At 34.1% G+C, this 19,841-nt stretch overlaps 1 protein-coding gene across 1 annotated transcript; it reads left to right on the top strand.

The window, feature by feature from the left end:
- The first annotated feature begins 18,339 nt into the window (after positions 1-18,339).
- LOC122048196 (bidirectional sugar transporter SWEET5-like) lies at positions 18,340-19,518 on the top strand. The gene is made up of 6 exons (XM_042609791.1): positions 18,340-18,411; positions 18,500-18,536; positions 18,629-18,845; positions 18,939-19,100; positions 19,198-19,317; positions 19,405-19,518. Exons 1-6 carry the CDS (start codon positions 18,366-18,368, stop codon positions 19,516-19,518), a joined length of 696 nt encoding a protein of 231 aa, XP_042465725.1. The 5' UTR covers positions 18,340-18,365.
- The last annotated feature ends 323 nt before the right edge of the window (positions 19,519-19,841 follow it).

Below are 19,841 nucleotides of genomic sequence, written 5' to 3'. Positions count from 1 at the left end.
TAGAATTTTGATTAATTTATTACCTCTTAATTTGGTAGTGAATGTAGGTGAATACAAGAACGCAAGCGACCTTTGGAGAAAGGTAATTGTGCTTTATGAGGATCTTACAAAACTCTAAGTAGTGGAGGAGCCCAAGGAGAAGGGCTCATTGGTCTAAGAGGAGAAGGACCAATCAGATGTTGACACGTGTTCAACATCCGAGGAGGAGAAGGAAGATGAGGAGGTATCATCCACATCTTCAAGGGAGGAAGAAGTGGAATCATCCACATCTTCAAGTGAAGATGAAGAAGAGCAATCCGAGGAAGAGGAGATCTTGGAAGCTCAACCCTCCACCTTAACTACCAAGAAGAGCACAAAGGACCACATTAAATGCTTTGAGTGGTAAGATGGGGCACTACAAGAGTAGGTGTCCTTCGCTCAAAAAGGTAAAGGAGGTAAATCCTAAACTCACTAAAGTTAATTTAGAAATTAATGTGAGTTGTAGGAAGAAGAAGAAGAAGCATATTAGGTGTTTTACATGTGGTAAGTGGGGTCACTACCGCACAAAGTGCCCAAGGAGAGGAGAGCTTAAGAAATTGGTGCACTTGAAGAAATGGGAAAAGAAGAGGAGCTCAAGTTAAGGAGGAGCTTCAAAGGTAAAAGAGAAGCTAATCCCTATTTTAAAGTTTAATCCAAGCTCTAATTCTTATATGCTTGCTAGAAATAACATACATTATTTACCCAAGCATAATCATGGATTTAAATACAATGATAGGAATAGGGTTAATGTAGGTGATAACCCTAGGAGACATATTCATGCTAAATCTAGTAAGGGTAGACATAATAAGACCCAAACTACTTTGCTTAAGGGAAGGAAAGTGGGTGAAAACCTAAGCATAAATCCTAAGAAAGGGAGACATATGCCTAGGAAGGTGAGTAGGTCTATGGATGTCCAAGATGGACATGTTTATTCAAGGGTTAGAACCCTAGAATTAGAAAATCACGCCTTGAAGGTAAGGCTTGAAGAAATGAAGAAAGTCCTAGATAGGTTCATTATTGGACCTAGAGGACTTTACATGTATTTAGGTGGTCAAAGATCCAAAAGTGTCAAATTGGATCCCTCCCATGCCAATGGAGGTCAAGTGCTAGGGTGACACATGACATTGATAAGAAAGGTGTAACAAAGGACAAGGGAGAGTCATCGAAGGCTAATAAGAAGGAATATGCTAGGGTGACATATAATATGACAAGGATGAGGTGTCTAAGGTGAAGGACAAGAAGAAATTAACCAAAGACAAGGTGTCTAAGGTTAAGAAAGTCAAGTTTGTAGGACAAGTGTCACCTATGGTATACCATGTGGGTGTAGCCATAGTGTGGATGAGTTACCAAGGAAGGTGATTAAGGTTAAGATTCCTAAGGTTAGGAAGAGCCTCTGGGACCCATGGTAGATGGGTTATCAAATGTGGCAAGTGGTTAGGAGACGGACTTAAGTCTCTAACCTAGTGGGTTGGCACAATTGAGATGTGTTTCATGCATTAAAATGTGAATTGGGTTCATATTGCATGAAAATTAATTTTTGATGTATAGATGTCATATAAACTAATGCTAGGGATGTATTATGGTTTAGTATAGGCAGATTCATAAAGAGGAAGCCAAAACTAGAACTTTAGATCAAGGTTCAATTGAACCATTTAGCTAGTTTTGAATTTTATGTCAATCTTGGGATATGTGATAAATATATTTATATATATATATATATATATATATTCTAAGTAGACATGGATAAAATAGACCTCTCCACAAAATTTAGAATTTTTTGGAGGTCTATGGAATTTCTGGTGTATTTTTGAAGTTGGGTCAAAAAGACTGATTTTTACAGAAATAGAGTACCAGTCGACTGGTACAGTTATCAGTCGATTGGTAATAGTAATTTTGAGCACAAAATGTCTCTGTAAGCTCATTTTGACGATGTTAGTCGACTGGGACTTATGACAGTCGACTAATACGGTCTAAAAATATTTTTCAGCATTAGAAAATAACTAAAAGAGTGGTGAACATGTATGTAATCTTATGGGGGATTAATACATAATGTTTATGGTCATTAGAGATCAAAGAATCTAATAATTAGAATATTGTTGTAGCTCTTTTTGATGTATGGCAAAAGGAGAGAAGTATAGGTTTAAGTGGGAAATCTACACACCTTTGCAAGAAATCCTAGCTCAAGAGGGAGTTTAGGTGAAGGGGGAGCAATTGCTCATTTATTAGCAAAGGGGGAGAAATTTACCATTACAAGAAATCCTAGCTCAAGGGGGACCTTAGGTGAAGGGGGAGTGATTGGTCATTTATTAGCAAATGGGGAGAAGTTTACCTTTGCAAGAAATCCTAGGTAAAGGGGGAGCCTAGGGATTTAGGTTCCATTATTTATGCATGAGTTGATATGCATATTTATTTGCATATGTATTGCTATATTATTTTCCTAACTTAAACGGGTTGCCAACCATCAAAAACGGGGAGATTGTTGGAGCAATCTGGGTCCCCTAGGTTTTGATGTTTGGGCAAAGGTTTAAGTTAGGTTTATTGTTATATTTGATATGCATTGTGAGTGTGCAGGATATAGGTACAACAAGGAAAGTCCAAGAGTGATCTTGGCAAAGGAAGAAAGTCCAAGGGTGAGTCTTGACGGTGTAAGTCTAAGTATGTAGTCTTGGCAATGTAAGTCCAAGTGTGACTTGGCAAAGGATGAAGTCCTGAAGCGTGGCTCTTGGCAGTGAACACTTGACAATGATGACAAGGCTAATGGAAGCTCCAGAAGGCAAGGCGTGAAGGATGGGGAGGTATCCAAGGGACGCAAGGCTGATGGAGGAGGCTAGAAAGCTAGGTCTAGATTGTGCGGGCAAGGATAAGTGCATGAGAGATTGCACTCAGGGTAAAATTTTAGTGTGAACTGTAGCAGTACTGTATTATCACTGTAGCAGCACTATAGCGTTACTGTATCAGTCGACTGGTGTTTTCATCAGTCAACTGATAGCTGACCGTTGGCTTGTAACGGTCGAATTTCACTTAGGACCAGTCGACTGGTGATCGTACCAGTCAACTGGTGGCAGAAAACACAGTTAGGTATTTTCTCCCGAGTTCTATTTAAGAGAGCTCCGGGTGCTTGGCCATGGTTGACGAAAATATTGTTGGTTAACCCCTATTAGAGTCTCCAAGGTCTTCTTAAGTAATCAAGAGTTTGTGCGAGTTTGTGGCGAGGTTTCTGCACCCACAAGGAGCTACTTAAGCTAGCCAAAGGTTTTTCGAGGAGTCATCCACCAACGGATCGGGATCATCCATCTTACGGACAACCGTGGAGCAAGAGATTTATCTCCGAACCACGTTAAATCAACGTGTTAGGTTTGCTTTCTCTTGTTAGTATTTTTTTTTGTATTCCGCTATGCATACTAACCATTGTAGGAAGCAAACGTTGGGTGACTTGCTATTCCCCCCCCCCCCCCCCCCCCTCTAGTGGCGTCAAGGTCCCAACAAATGACTAACGGATTTTTGAGACAGAATATTCCTGTTGGTGCGGTTAGCACTAACGATTTAACCCAGGTTTTGATGAATGACAAATCAGGTTAAGTTAGTTTGTTGTTGTCTAACACTTTGATCGAGTGTGTAGGAGAAGTCTAGACAGGTCGACGGGCTGACCGGATGTCTGGCACGATGCCCAGCTAGGTCGACGGGCTGACCGGATAGCTGGCACGAAGTCCAAGCGAGTCGACGGGCTGACCGGACGCTTAGGCACGAAGTCCAGCTAGGTCGACGAGCTGACCGGATAGCTGGCACGAAGTCCAGACGGGTCGTCGGGCAGGTAAGTGAGGTAAGTCACTAGAGGGGAGTGACTGCGAGGACGCGTTCCCGGGAAGGGAACATTAGGCGTCGATCCGGCTTAGATCCATTTCGGATATCTAAGTCGAGATCTTGACTAGATTCCGATCTTGGAAAGACGGAATCTAAGTCATACTCTGTTTTGCTAATTCATACTAAATTTGCTTATCTATAAAACTGTGCTAACAATCTGTGTTGCAGGGTATATTTGCCTCGGACTAACCTTTTCTTGCAGGAAAAGGACTTTCTGGAGAAGAGGGGTCCGGGCGCCCGGAGGCGAATTTTATCCAAGCCGAGTCGTCGCCACGTGGAGTTCGCTGATTAGACTTGCCACGTCGCACCAAGGCGCCTGGAAGGGATCCAGGCGCCCGGAGCAGCATATAAAAGAAGTCCCAGGGGTGGAGCTTCAATATCAACTCAGAACTCTTAGACTGCTTGCTCTGCTGCTCTGCGCTCCAACGACGCTAACGAAGCTCCAACAACGCGCTCTTTTCCTTGTAGCTTTCCTTTTATCGGTATAGCTTTGTTTTACCGTTTATTAGCATTTCTTGTACTGCCTTTGTAATTATCATTTCGAACTGCTAGTAAATTGCCCAACGAAAGTACTCACGGAGTACGGGCCTTCGAGTAGGAGTCGTGACAGGCTCCGAACGAAGTAAAATTATTGTGTCTGTTCTTTTAAATTCCGCTGCGCTTAACTCTTTTTCAACGTTGTTTTTCGAATCGATATTCACCCCCCCCCTCTATCGACTTTTCACGATCCAACAAGTGGTATCAGAGCAGGTACCGCTCTGATTTGGTGCAACCACCAATCAGACAGGGGGTAAAAAATTAACCTTTATTTTTTCGATTTTCAGTTTTACGCTTAATTCCAATCTGGTATTATTACCTGTTTTGGAAATTTTTTTCGTTGCAATTAAATCTAAATTGGTGCAACACCAATTTAGATATCTTTATTATTTTTTCCGCACTACTAATCTAAGACCAAGTCTTGGGATATTTTTTTTGTCGTTGTTTACTTGTGTGCAGGATGTCTCAACTAGAAGGCTTCAGCATAGTACGTCCTCCCCTATTCAACGGGGATGACTTCTCGCACTGGAAGAAAAGAATGGAGGTGTACCTAAAGACGGACTACGATCAATGGTTCAGCGTCATAAAAGCCTACCTAGCTCCAGCCGACAACTCCGGAAATCCACTAGACACAGAATAGTGGACTCCGGACATGAGGAAAAGGCGTCGGCGGAAAACAAAGCAATCAACACGCTACACTGCGGTCTAACACGAGAAGAGCTGAACCGGGTCGGACCGCATCAGAACGCTAAAGAATTATGGGACAAACTGATCGAGCTGCACGAAGGAACGAGCGACGCAAAGGTAACAAAAAGAGACTTACTTTTAAATAAAATATTTAATATAAAAATGCAGGAAGGGGAAACGGCAAGTCAACTCCACGCGAGGATCAAGGACATCCTCAACGGACTTCACGCGATAGGCCACCAGATGGAAAACAGAGACTTAATAAGGTACGCACTAAATGCTTTTCCACGTAATAGTTTGTGGGCATCGATCGTAGATGCCTATAAAATTTCTAAAAATTTATCTAAATTAAAGTTAGACGAGCTTTTTTGTGAGTTAGAATTGCATGAACAAACTAATACTGGAGCCGAGAAAGGTGTTGCTTTATTTGTAGCCTCCTCCAAAGAAAAGAAGAGCAAGTCTGAATCTGAAGAAGATTCCGATCAAGATTCCGAAGACGAAGAACACCTGGTGAACCTGGTAAGAAAAATGTTCACTAGGAGAAAAAGGAGCTTCAGCAAGAAGGACCTTCAAAAGATCAGTTCTCCCTCGGAACAAAAGAACGTGACTTGCTTCGGATGCAATAAAAAGGAGCACTACAAGAACGAATGCCCAAGACTGAAGTTCGACAAACCGAAGCCGACCAAAAAGAAGGCCCTCAAAGCAACGTGGGACGACTCCTCGGATGAATCGGAGGTAAAAGAGCAGAAACACCAGAGTCACCTCGCGCTGATGGCCCGCGAAGCTGAAACGGAAGACGAATCGGAAGACGGGTCCGAACCCGAATCGAGCCACGAGTCCGTACTCGTTTCCGAAGGCCCGGATGAGGTATATTTTAATTTAAACAAAAAATTTTAAAAAAATATTTCCTGCTTAAATAGTAAATTAGTTAAAATAGAAAATGAAAACAAATCACTCCTTGAGGAAAATCAAGACCTCAAGGAACAAATCAAAAATTCAAATCCAACTCAAGATCTAACACTTGAGGAGAATTCATCATTAAAGTTAGAAATTAATAAGTTAAAAGAAATGCTAGAAAAATTCACAACAAGATCAAAAAATCTAGACTTAATCCTGAATAATCAAAAGGCGTGTTATAATAAAACCGGACTCGGATACAAGTCGAACTCAAATAAAACTTTTAAATCATTAATAACCCAATACAAATCAACTAATCAAGCTTGGGTTCCGAAAGCGTGTTTGACCACGCAAGTAGGACTTAATCAATATTATATACCTAAAGAAAAAATATATTATATAAACTCGAATAAACCAAATCAAAAACCAAAATACAAACCTAAATCAAAAAATTCAAAATTTAAACATTTTAAAACTCAACAAAATATAAATTATCACCAAGTTAATTATAACTATAAAAGAAATAGACACAAACCTAAAATGAAAATTTAAGGCCAATAATTCAGGGGGAGGCTCCAGAATAGCTGGCACTTCCAAAACTAACTTACCCGACAGGGTAACCCAAACAAACTAACCCGGCAGGGTGATTACGATTAGTTAAAAAGAGACCAAGTTTAACTTGAATCATCATACTGGTGAAGTTTTTGGATGATAGTACATTAGGGAAGCTCGGGCATCGCATGTCTAGAAAGATATGGCTTCGATCTGGTGCATTTGGCCAAGTGGAACTGACCGAAGCTACCCTTAAATGGATCCTAACTAGTTAGACCAAGGTTTAGTACTAAGCTCCGTGGATAGGACTATTCGGAAAACCTTGAAAGGTTGGTTACTTCTAATGACGTCCAAGTGACTCACCAAGCTTAGAAGTTTATCCCAAGAATGCCTATTTGTTGAGACCAAAGCTAAACCTGAATCTAACACAAGTTAAACCAAACTCTATAATTAAAATCTAATTCATCTCACAAAATTATAGGATTCCCTGATTGATAATCTAGATCGGGTGAGATGAATAATATTAAATTAATTAACTTTCAAATTAAATTAAAATTAATTAAAATTAAAATTCGAATTTCAAAGTGAATTTCAAATTAAAATTAAATTTCGAATTAATTAAAAGTAAATTTTGAATTAAAACTAAATTATTTTTTAAATTAAAAATTATTTTTTTAAATTAACGTTAAAAATTATTTTGAAAATTAAATAAACTTTAAAAATTATTTTAAAATTAAATTAACTTTAAATTTTTTTTTTGAAAATTAAATTAACTTTAAAAATTATTTTGAAAATTAAATTAACTTTAAAAATTATTTTGAAAATTAGATTAACTTTAAAAATTATTTTTGAAAATTAAATTAACTTTAAAAAATTATTTTAAAAATTAAATTAACTTTAAAAATTATTTTGAAAATTAAATTAACTTTAAAAATTATTTTTGAAAATTAAATTAACTTTAAAAATTACTTTTGAAAATTAAATTAACTTTAAAAATTATTTTTGCTTTAAAAATTATTTTGAAAATTAAATTAACGTTAAAAATTATTTTGAAAATTAAATTAACTTTAAAAATTATTTTGAAAATTAAATTAACTTTTAAAATTATTTTGAAAATTAAATTAACGTTAAAAATTATTTTGAAAATTAAATTAACTTTAAAAATTATTTTTGAAAATTAAATTAACTTTAAAAATTATTTTGAAAATTAAATTAACGTTAAAAATTATTTTGAAAATTAAATTAACTTTAAAAATTATTTTTGAAAATTAAATTAACTTTAAAAATTATTTTAAAAAGTAAATTAACTTTAAAAATTATTTTAAAAATTAAATTAACTTTAAAAATTTATAATCTTAAAAGACTAACCTTAATTCCTACTCATTGTTGGAAACCAAGTAGATTTTGGACAGTGGTTGCTCCAAACACATGACTGGAGATCACACCAAGTTCACTCAACTCACTTACAAAAGCTTAGGAACAGTTGCCTTTAGAAACAACGGCAAACTCAAGGTAATTGGTATAGGTAATATTGAATTAAAAATAGATTTCATAATTACAAATGTTCTACTTGTCGAGAATTTTAAATACAATCTCCTGAGTATAAGTCAATTGTGTGATATTAGGTATAAGATTAAATTTCTATCCACAGAGTGTTTAATCAAACATCTAGATAATCCTACTATAAGCCTAAAAGGTTTTAGAAAAGACAGCATCTATGCTATCAACTTAACCACTTCTTCAATTAAGTGTTATTTAACACAAAAAGAATAAACTTGGTTATGACATAGAAGAATGTCTCACACCAACTTTAGAAATATAAGCAAACTAAATGGACTAGTGCGAGGCTTACCAAAATTACCTAACCTAGATTCAACTATATGTAATGCTTGTCAACAAGGTAAACAAACAAAATCCACTCACAAACCAACCAATCAGCCACAAACCAACTCGATATTAGAACTTCTACATTTAGACCTTTTCGACTCCCATTGAGTTAAATCCATAAATGGAAACTTATACTGTTTAGTAATAATAGATGATTATTCTAGGTTTACTTGGGTAAAATTCTTAAAACATAAAGACGAAACTTTTGAAATCTTTACAAACTTCTGCAAACAAATTGAAAATGAAAAAGATCTTAAAATTAAAAGAATTAGGAGTGACAACGGGGGAGAATTTAAAAATCATAATTTTAATAAATTCTGTCTTGATAATGGCTATCATCACGAATTTTCGTGTCCAAAAACCCCCCAACAAAATAGAATTGTAGAAAGAAAAAATAGAACCTTACTAGAAGCCTCTAGAACTATGTTAAATGAATATAACTTACCTAAAAATTTTTGGGCAGAAGCTGTTAGTACAGCCTGCTATGTGCAAAATAGAACAACATTAAATAAAAGACATAATAAAACCTTCTTTGAAATATTTTATAACAAACAACCCAGCATAAAATATTTTAAAGTATTTGGATGTCCAGCCTTCATCCTAAATACTAGAGAACACTTAGGAAAATTTACCTCTAAAGTAGAAAATGAAATTTTTGTAGGATATTCTCTAAACAGTAGGGGTTACAGAATATATAATAAAATTACGTTAAAAATCGAGGAAACCACAAATGTAAAATTTGAAGAAACCCAAGGGCAAACTCAACTTCAACCTATTGAAATTAATAATTCTGAAGAAACCAATCAATCCCTAGACAATGAAGAAGATGAACACACTCAAGTAAATCAACCCCCTAAAACTATAAGAGTCAACCCTAACCATCCAACTGATCAAATAATTGGTGACCCAGACCTAAGGGTTCAGACCAGATCATCCTTTAGGAACCTAAGTCAAATTTCCCTGATTTCAAAAATTGAACCCAAAACTATAGCTGAATCCTTACTTGATCCAGATTGGATCATAGCCATGCAAGAAGAACTAGCTCAATTTGAGCGTAATGAAGTTTGGGATCTAGTACCACCACAAGATAAGAAAGTAATAGAAACAAAATGGGTATTTAGAAACAAATTAAGTGAAACTGGCGAAATTACTAGGAATAAGGCTAGACTAGTTGCCAAAGGGTTCAGTCAAGTTGAAGGACTTGACTACGATGAGACCTATGCCCCAGTAGCTAGATTAGAATCCATTAGAATGTTACTAAGTTATGCAACCCATAAGGGATTCAAGCTATATCAAATGGATGTTAAGTCAGTCTTTCTCAATGGACTAATAAAAGAAGAAGTTTATGTAGGTCAGCCTCCTGGGTTTGAGAATCTAGAACACCCTGATTATGTCTTTAAGTTAAAGAAAGCATTATATGGCCTTAAACAAGCACCCAGGGCATGGTATGAAAGACTAACATCTTACTTAACATCCAAAGGATTCAATCAAGGTCAAATTGACCCAACCTTGTTTGTTAAATTACTAAATAATGACATATTTATAGCACAAATATATGTAGATGATATAATATTTGGTTCAACTAACTCAGACTTTTTAGAAGAATTTATTAACCTAATGGAACAATAATTTGAAATGAGCTTAGTAGGAAAATTGACATATTTCCTAGGATTACAAATCAAACAAACAAATGAAGAAAATTACATTTATCAACACAAATACACTAAAGAATTACTTAAAAAATTCAGAATGAAAAATACAAAAGAAATAAAAACACCTATGGCAGTAAACACAATATTAGACAATGACCCAAATGGAAAACCAGTGGATTTAAGGTATTATAAAAGTGCAATAGGTAGTCTACTTTACTTAACTGCAAGCCGATCTGATATTTTATTTGCAGTTAGTATGTGTGCTAGATACCAAACCTGTGCTAAAGAATCCCATTTGACTCAAGTCAAAAGAATTTTTAGATATCTTAATGGAACAACAAATGTAGGAATTTGGTATCCTAGGACCAATAACTTTGAATTAATAGGATATTCTGACTCAGATTATGCTGGGTGCAAATTAGACCGCAAAAGCACAAGTGGTGGATGCCAACTACTAGGCCCATCACTTGTTAGCTGGTTTAGTAGAAAGCAACACTGTGTTGCACTATCTACAACTGAGTCAGAATACATAGCCATAGGAGAATGTGTAGCTCAATTATTATGGATGATGCACACCTTAAAAGATTTCAACTTAAAAATCACAAATGTAAAAGTCTTAATTGACAATATTAGCTCAATCAATTTAACAAAAAATCCAGTGCATCATTCAAGAACCAAACACATTGAAATTAGGCACCACTTTATCAGGGATCATGTTACTAAGGGTGACATTGAGCTCAAATACATTGAGTCCAAGTCAAACTTAGCTGACATATTCACCAAACCACTCCCTGAAAGTGAATTTAGCAATTTACGTAGAAAACTAGGAATGTGCCTAATAGACTAGGAGTTTCGAATTTCAAAAATATTTTCAAAATGATTGTTCTCAAATTATAGGTTAAACATGTTTTATTTTCAAAACTTTCCTATTTTTAGATTTTAAAAAAATACTTTTAGCCTTAGACTAGTTCAACATCCTTAGAAAGCATGTACCCATAGGACTAGTTTATGAGAATCTCACCGACACCCTAGGCTTACCTTGCTTGTGTTTGACGAACATAGAAAGGGGTGAGATGCATAGGCCACTTGCCTAAGACTTAAGATGCTTATTTCAGTGCATCGATATAAGTCTGGGCGTTAAATACAAAATATACATTAATCAAGTTAAGGTTGACCTTAACTTGACTAACCAAGTGAAAGCTACTATCTTTTGATAGTCAGTCAGTAATAAACTAGTTAGACATTTGATTTAATATCAGGTTCAGGGGGAGAAATAAATAAAACTACTTTAGTTTTCAAAATTGAATTTTAAAACTTAATTTTGAAAATCAAAGTTTAAAAACAACTTGTTCAAAATTGTGAATTTTTTTTTCTTTTTCACAAACTTTTTATCCTTTTTACTTAGTCTTTGAAAACTGAACTTTTCAAGTATTTTAAACCATGGTTTTGAAACTAATACTTTTGAACTTTGAAAATTTGATTTTGGAAAAACAATTTTATAAAATTATTTTGAAAACTCCTTCATTTTACTCTCCCAAAATTCAAAATCACTTTTCTTAATGTTTAAATTTAATTTAACTTCACTTTGAAAGTTATCCTAAATCCAGTTCTGAAAAATTAGGTTTAACTTAATTTAATTTGCAAAAACTTAGTGTTGAAAATTACCTTTTGAAAGTGATGTTTGCAAACTTAAAATTTTTACTAAGTTATAAATCAGCTATTTTTTCAAGACTTAGTTTTTTTTAAAGGATTTAATTTTAACTCCCCTAGGTTAACTTGACATTATTTTGTCTGAAGTCTGTATTTATGCTTACTTGACATTAGTTCTTTTGATGAATGTCAAAGGGGGAGGGTTAGGTGGTTAAGTTAGCTAAAACCAAACTGAAAATATAAACTAACTTAAAAATCCACATAAATGCATGTTGTTACTTGTTCTTTTCTTGCATATGTTTTCACTAACTTAACCAGGTTGTCATTCCATCAAAAAGGGGGAGATTGTTGGTGCGGTTAGCACTAACGATTTAACCTAGGTTTTGATGAATGAAAAATCAGGTTAAGTTAGTTTGTTGTTGTCTAACACTTTGATCGAGTGTGTAGGAGAAGTCCAGACAGGTCGCCGATGTCTGGCACGAAGCCCGGCTAGGTCGACGGGATTTGGCACGAAGTCCAAGCGAGTCGACGGGCTGGACACTTAGGCACGAAGTCCGGCTAGGTCGACAGGCTGACCGTCCAGACGGGTCGACGGGCTGACCGGACGTCGGGCAGGTAAGTGAGGTAAGTCACTGGAGGGGAGTGACTGCGAGGACGCGTTCCCGGGAAGGGAACATTAGGCGTCGATCCGTCTTAGATCCATTTTGGATATCTAAGTCGAGATCGTGACTAGATTCCGGTCTTGGAAAGACGGAATCTAAGTCATACTCTGTTTTGTTGATTCATACTAAATTTGCTTATCTATAAAACTGTGCTAACAATCTGTGTTGCAGGGTATATTTACCTCGGACTAACTTTTTCTTACAAGAGAAGGACTTTCTGGAGAAGAGGGGTCCGGGCGCCCGGAGGGGATCCGAGCGCCCGGAGGTCCGGGCGCTCGAAAGGGATCCGGGTGCTCGGAGGCGAATTTTATCCAAGCCGAGTCGTCGCCACGTGGAGTTCACTGATTAGACTTGCCACGTCGCACCAAGGCGCCCGGAAGGGATCCAGGCGCTCGGAGCAGCATATAAAAGAAGCCCCAGGGGTGGAGCTTCAATATCAACTCAGAACTCTTAAACTGCTTGCTCTGCTGCTCTGCGCTCCAACGACGCTAACGAAACTCTGACAACGTGTTCTTTCCTTGTAGCTTTCCTTTTGTCGGTATAGCTTTGTTTTACCGTTTATTAGCATTTCTTGTACTGCCTTTGTAATTATCATTTCGAACTGCTAGTAAATTGCCCAACGAAAGTACTCACGGAGTACGGGCCTTCGAGTAGGAGTCGTGACAGGCTCCGAACAAAGTAAAATTACTGTGTCTGTTCTTTTAAATTCCGCTGCGCTTAACTCTTTTTCAACGTTGTTTTTCAAATCGATATTCACCCCCCCCCCCTCTATCGACGTTTCACGATCCAACAATTTCATCTCAAACTTTCTTTATAGATAGAAAAATGACTTTCATAAATAGATTTTTTCATCTCTGAAGCCCTGTTTTCTTGTAGTCGTGATCATTGATCGATTAATTAAGTTCGCCCATTTACTACTGACTCACTAGACTGACTCTTTGGATTACTTGGTGGAGTTTTCAACGAGTTATGTGTACAAAACTTTGCTTCGTGCAGAACTTCACTTTGTACAGAATTTTAGACAGACGGAGTCTACCATTCACTAACTGGAGGATCCACTATGGGCATGCACAAAGGAGCTCAGAAGTAGCGAATAGATCATGTGGTCTATAAGGGATCTCATACAATTATAGACTATTCAGGATACTTGAATGGACTAGTATATATGTGTATTGCCTAGTTGTTACTTTTAGATGAGGATATTTTAGTATTATAGTTTAAGTAGTAAATTTAAGGACCAAATTTTTATTAATGGGGTAGAATATAAAATGAAATATATATATATATATATATATATATATATATATATATATATATATATATATATATATATATATATATATATATATATAATTAAAAATTTCAACTAAATGAATTTATTTAGAAAATATTAAAAAAATAGATAATTAATCAGAAAATATGTTTAGGTGAATTTATAAACATTTATGAATTTTTTTTAGGAATTTAAATGAGTCGTTTTAGATTTTATGGAAATAAAATGGTAGGATATAAAGTCTATTTAGAATACCTATTTAAAGTGAGAGCTAATTGGAGTTCTTAACGTAAGGTTTTAATTAAAAATCTAAGTTTTTATTTATCTTCCGCCGCTCACCCTCCTCTCCACGAGCATGCACAGTACCATCGCTCGTCGCGCGATTAGCCGTAGTCGTCGTATTTGTTGCTTTTACTTTCTTCCGTCGCAAGCTTCCTTCTCTGTCGGTTGTCAGGATTGTCGAGATATTATCTGCTGAACATAATTCAGCCGATCCTTAAGCCTACTCCCTATTGAGATGATGTTGCGAACTGAATATGTCTCAGCCGGTCTTTAATTCAGCTGCAATGTTAAGCTAATGTAGTTTACTGAATATATCCCAACCGGTCTTTAAGTTGGCTATCTAGTCAGGATGATGTTATTTGCTGAGCCTAAGTTGACCGATCCTTAAGCCTACCGTTTTGTTGGGACGTTCAGACGCATTCTGCATTTGTCTCAACTAGCCTTAAAGCCTACCTCATTATGATGCTATTTAATAATTAAGTATATCTCGACCGGTCTCTAAGCCGGTGACCGATCGTCGATCGTTAAATCAATCGCCTTGTTAGGATATTAATCACAGGATATATCTCGATTTGTCCTTAAGCCGTCTATATATTTAGGCTGTTCGGTGATATTTTGCCTAATCTGTCTTGTTATATATTATACCACATGTACCTTAGCTAACCATTAAGGCCTACCATCTTTATGCGTGCCTCGTTCATCGAGCTCGATCATTAAGCCACTCTGTTATACTCTACATAGCATTGTGATATTTGCTTAGAGGATGATATAGTGTTTTAGTCATGTTGGGGATCTACTTGAGCCACAATAATAATATAGTAGCTCTTACTTCCTGGGGCCCTTGTGATAACTTATACATGGTCGAATCCCGTCCATATAGAAATAGAAGGATAGGTGTTGTAAACCCGGTCGTCCTCTTATTCGCCCGAGTCAATAAGGGGTCGTAGAGAGATGCAGCTACATTGTATCATTTCCCAGTCGGATATTTGTGCGACCAAATATTTGTACGATCAGAGCATACATGTTGGCCCAACTATAAGGTTGGACGGATACACATGTGCACTATCATTTATGCTTTGGTATGTTGTAGAGTGAGCCAATCATTCTAGTCGATATATAAGGTCGATCGGCCTTAAGCTTGACTGCCTTAATATCTGACCGCCCTTGAGACGTTAGTGTCTCTGGTTCGCTCAACTTAGCAACTGACTATCTCCTCCCGGCAGGATTAAAACCCGTTCTGGTTAGCCTAAGAACCTTAACACTCGGCGACTGATCTAGGTCAGATGAGGGGATATTACTCTTTTTTTAGTAGGATTGTCATATCATCTTGACTTTGACTGCCCCGTCATCTTAACTCTAACTGCCACGTCACCTTATCCATTCATCATAACCCATATCAACATATCTAATGGGAAAAAATTATTTAGTGGTCATTAAATTATAATTGAATAATATACTCTAATAATTGCAAAGTTTATGCGGTGCGTAGCAGAATCGGGAGTCGATCACTGAATCTAGAGTCGATCGGCGAATTAGAAAAAAAAATTCGCTGACTAAGATACCGAGACCTACTTTCAACGCAGTTTCCTTGAAACATATTTGTTTCACCTCCGGCTATGCTTCGAGGTTCTCTCAGGTCGTCTGTTTCCCAGAATACAATGGCAAAAACGACGCACGCAACCAAGCACTGGTTGTTCGTGGTGAACTGAGAATGCACCTGAATGCTATCACAAGTAGTTCAGCCGAACGAATGCATGACTAAGAGAAAATAATCGGGGAACGAAGGTAGAGGAACTCTTTTACTTTCGCTCTCACTATTTTTCTTGCTTTGCTCAAGATCCAGCCTCCTTATATAGGAGCACTCACCTTGCATTTAATACTGGATTTAATGTCGTCATTAATAGATTTAATGTCTTCATTAATATTGGAATGATATGGAATTGTCATTAATTTTATATTAATGCTTCTGTTACATTTTTTAACAGGTAGCAAAAAGATATTCAGATGGTAAAATATTGATTTATTCACTTGCATAAATCAAATAAATCTAATGGGAAAAAATTATTTATTGGTCATTGAATTATAATTGAATAATTTACTCTAATAATTTTTAATATATATTATATTATTTTATCATTCAATGTTTTTAATATAATTAAAATTTCAAAATGTTTTTTTTCAAATAAATAAATTTCAAAACGTATATAAAATATAATTAGTCTTAAAGAATAATATTTAAATATTTTTAAAGTTATTCCAATTAGATAGGAAAAATCCATCATATTTGATTTAAAATATATTAATAATATTTTAATCAGTAAATTTAACTAAATCTATTATTTATTTTACCATAATATTATATATTTTTAAAAATAATACAATATTGTACAAGGATATATTAATTGTAAATTTAAAAATTAAAAATAAATATATAATTTTAGGTTTATTTTCAGACTCTTTCTTTTTTGAAATTTAAAGAATTTTTATTTGAACTAAATATTTAAACCTATTTTGAAAGTACTATTTCATATTTAAAATGCTATAAAAATTTTACTCTATATTAATTTCAAACTTTCTTTTTCAAAGTTAAATAAGAAAGAAATAATTAAAGATCAAAATTTTAAAAATTATTAAATTTGAAAGAGGTTTTCAAATAACAAATTAGAGTAGTCTTGACTTAAAGCCCAACGTGAATCGAACACATAATCTTCTGACCTAGAGTTAAGCCACCACAACGTGAATCGAACACACAACCTTGAGTCAGACGCACTACCATTGCGCCACGAATCCATTTTCTGATAATTTTATATAAAAGATATAGTAGTAGGAGATATGATATGTGTGGTCTTATTCCGAATAATGGTATAGAGAACCAAGTTAGTACTCAGGTTTTTTATTTTTTATTAGTTATATATTTAATTACTTATATTAATTTTTTTATATTTATCTTTAAATATGACAAATGAAAAAAATGGTTGGGAATACCGTCCACGTTTAAAAATAGATGGAAAGAATAAATTTAAAATCATGAAAATTTTTCAAGGTAGTGTTGAAAAAAAAAAATTATAGGGAGCTTAGCTTAAAATGGATAATATAATATTATTATAAAGATATATAAATTTTTTTATTTTAATAAATGATATTAAAGTTATGATCAAAATCAGATGTCATATAAGATGATGTAAAACAAATTGAAAATATATAGAAAAAAATTATGAGTTTAAAAGTTAAAAATATCTCGATTGGTACAAGTTCTTTAAAGTAGAGCTTAAAAATAAATTCAGAATTTAGACATAATATCATACTATTGTGAATATATGTAAAATTATTTTTTATCTTACCAACACCCTATCAGTAATTACTCGACTTAATCAATAATTAATAATAAAAATATTATTATTATCAAGGAAATTAAGAGATTTATTTTTATATTATAAACTTGTGGTCATTAGTTACGTTGACTTAATCAATAATTAATTATAGTAAATAATAAAAATATTATGATTAATTATAAAAAAATAGAGATTCAGCTCTCTTATCTTATAAACTTACTATCACTAGTTGAATTAATCAATAATTAATAATAAATAATAAAAACATTATTATTAATAATAAAATTAAGAGATATTTATTTTTTTTCTTATGAATTTAATATCATTAATAATTGACTCAATCGATAATTAATATTAAATAATAAAAACGTTATTATTATCAAGACAATTAACTCATTTAATTATCCATATTATTTAAACTATTTTATTATTTAATGAAACTTTTTTTCACTAAATACCTAAATAATTTAAACCTTTAAAATTCTCTTTTTTTTAAAAAAAAATATTCGCTTAAATTACACGAAAACATAAATTAATAATTCAAGAATAATCTATCAAATTATTAAATAACATTTAATCCATTAGATTAACTAAAACTTATTCATTCATTAGACCATGTTTTTTAATCTATTATGCTAATTAATTAAAATAATTTGAACTTTTCTTTTTATATTAAAAATGGAATATCCTATCTTAATAAAAAAAAAAGTGAAATTCACTAAGTCCAACAATAACAAATGATTATAACATTATCCAAGATATTATGAAAAAATATAACAAACTAAGTCATATAATTAGGCTATAAAATACAACCTTTGCATGCCCATCATAAGATCTAGAGAAAGAGGGACAGCTCCACCGTGGAAGAGTAGAGGAGTTTAGCAACATACTCTTGGATATTACAGATTCATCCTCCTCCTTTTTGGCACGTACAAATTATCTGATTTAGTTTGGTTTTATAATATGTTCTTCTTTTTAATTAATTCATTTGGATGAAATGGAAAGGTATATTTGATTTGATTATACTTTCATTGATTTACAAGGCAGAATTTGAGTTAACAATATTACAATAAAGATGATTATCAACCAAAGCATCATCCGCAACATCATTGGAATAATAGGTATATGCATTTATTATACTTTTAAAAAATCAATAATTTCATGTATCTTCCATAATCTATGATAAACAAAAACTCATCTTCATTGCAGGCAATGTAATCTCGTGTGGTTTATTTTTGTCGCCCATGTAAGATTTTAAACTCTTTATTTTTCTTGTTATTGATAATTACTTACAAAGATTATATGTTAATTTAAATGCAACTCTTCCACGATTTATAGGCCGACGTATATACAAATCATCAAGAGCAAGGATGTGAAGAAGTTTTCGCCAATCCCTTACCTCGCTACATTACTCAATTGCTTGCTTTGGTTTTTCTATGGGTTGCCCATTGTCCACCCCAATAGTCTTCTCGTGATCACCATCAATGGCATCGGTATAGCCTTTGAAGTATTCTACCTCACTGTTTTCTTAATCTATGCTGCTCGCCAAGGCCGCGTAAGTATAACATGTCCATTATTTTTTCCTCTATCATATTTGTACCATCTAAAACTTCTCCCTAACCAATCTACTCATATAAATCCAATTTAGTTGAAAGTCATGAAACTATTAGCACTTGAGATGGTGTTCATGATAGTTGTAGTAACTTCAGTGCTTTTGTTGATTCACACAACCACTAAGAGATCCTTAGTTGTGGGTATCCTTTGTATCATCTTTGGAACTTGCATGTATGCCTCCCCTCTTGTTGTGATGGTAAGAGTATTCTATCCTATGCCTAATTTAACTATGACTTATATTTTATATATATAGAGAAAGAGAGTCTCATAAATTTATTATTATACTTTTGTAGAAACTTGTGATTCAAACAAAAGGCGTGGAGTTCATGCCTTTCACACTTTCTCTTGCTAGCTTCCTCAATGGAGTTTGTTGGACTAGCTATGGTTTCCTCCCCTTCGATATCAATATCCTCGTAAGTATTTGTATAGTTAAGTCCATATATATATATAATCTTGATCAATCAATTAATCTATATTTTTCTATCACTTTCTTTCATTAGGTTCCAAATGGTTTGGGGACTCTCTTTGGCCTTGCCCAACTAGTTCTCTATACTTGTTATTTCAAGTCCACATCGAATAAGGATGCTAGAGCTGAAGTGGAGCTGCCCGTCTAAAGATTTTAGTTTTGAATTTTGATTGATATATGTTTTTATATTCTTTCCTATATTAATTTGCATTAATGATTAAACAAATCAATCTCTTTTTTTTTTCTCTATGTGATGTATTGCGTTATTGTGAAATAAATGTATCTAACAAAAAAAAATTATTTATTGATGATCAAATTATAATTGAATAATTTATTCCAAGAGTTTTTAAAATTATATGATCTTGTCATTCAAAAATTTTAAAATAATTAGAAAATATAAAATAATTTTTCAAATAACTAAATTTCATAATGTATATAACTAGTCTCAAGCAACATCTTTAATTTTTTTTT

The sequence above is a fragment of the Zingiber officinale genome, chromosome 2B, assembly GCF_018446385.1.
Source record: "Zingiber officinale cultivar Zhangliang chromosome 2B, Zo_v1.1, whole genome shotgun sequence".
Classification (NCBI taxonomy): Eukaryota; Viridiplantae; Streptophyta; class Magnoliopsida; order Zingiberales; family Zingiberaceae; genus Zingiber; species Zingiber officinale.
This window is presented reverse-complemented; position numbering and strand designations above follow the sequence as displayed.

Excerpts from the sequence above, each read along its gene's own strand:
- LOC122048196 (XM_042609791.1), top strand. The coding sequence starts at position 18,366 with ATGATTATCAACCAAAGCATCATCCGCAACATCATTGGAATAATAG. Across the intron at positions 18,412-18,499 it reads CAACATCATTGGAATAATAG|GCAATGTAATCTCGTGTGGT; the intron begins GTATATGCATTT and ends TCTTCATTGCAG. Across the intron at positions 19,101-19,197 it reads CCTCCCCTCTTGTTGTGATG|AAACTTGTGATTCAAACAAA; the intron begins GTAAGAGTATTC and ends ATACTTTTGTAG.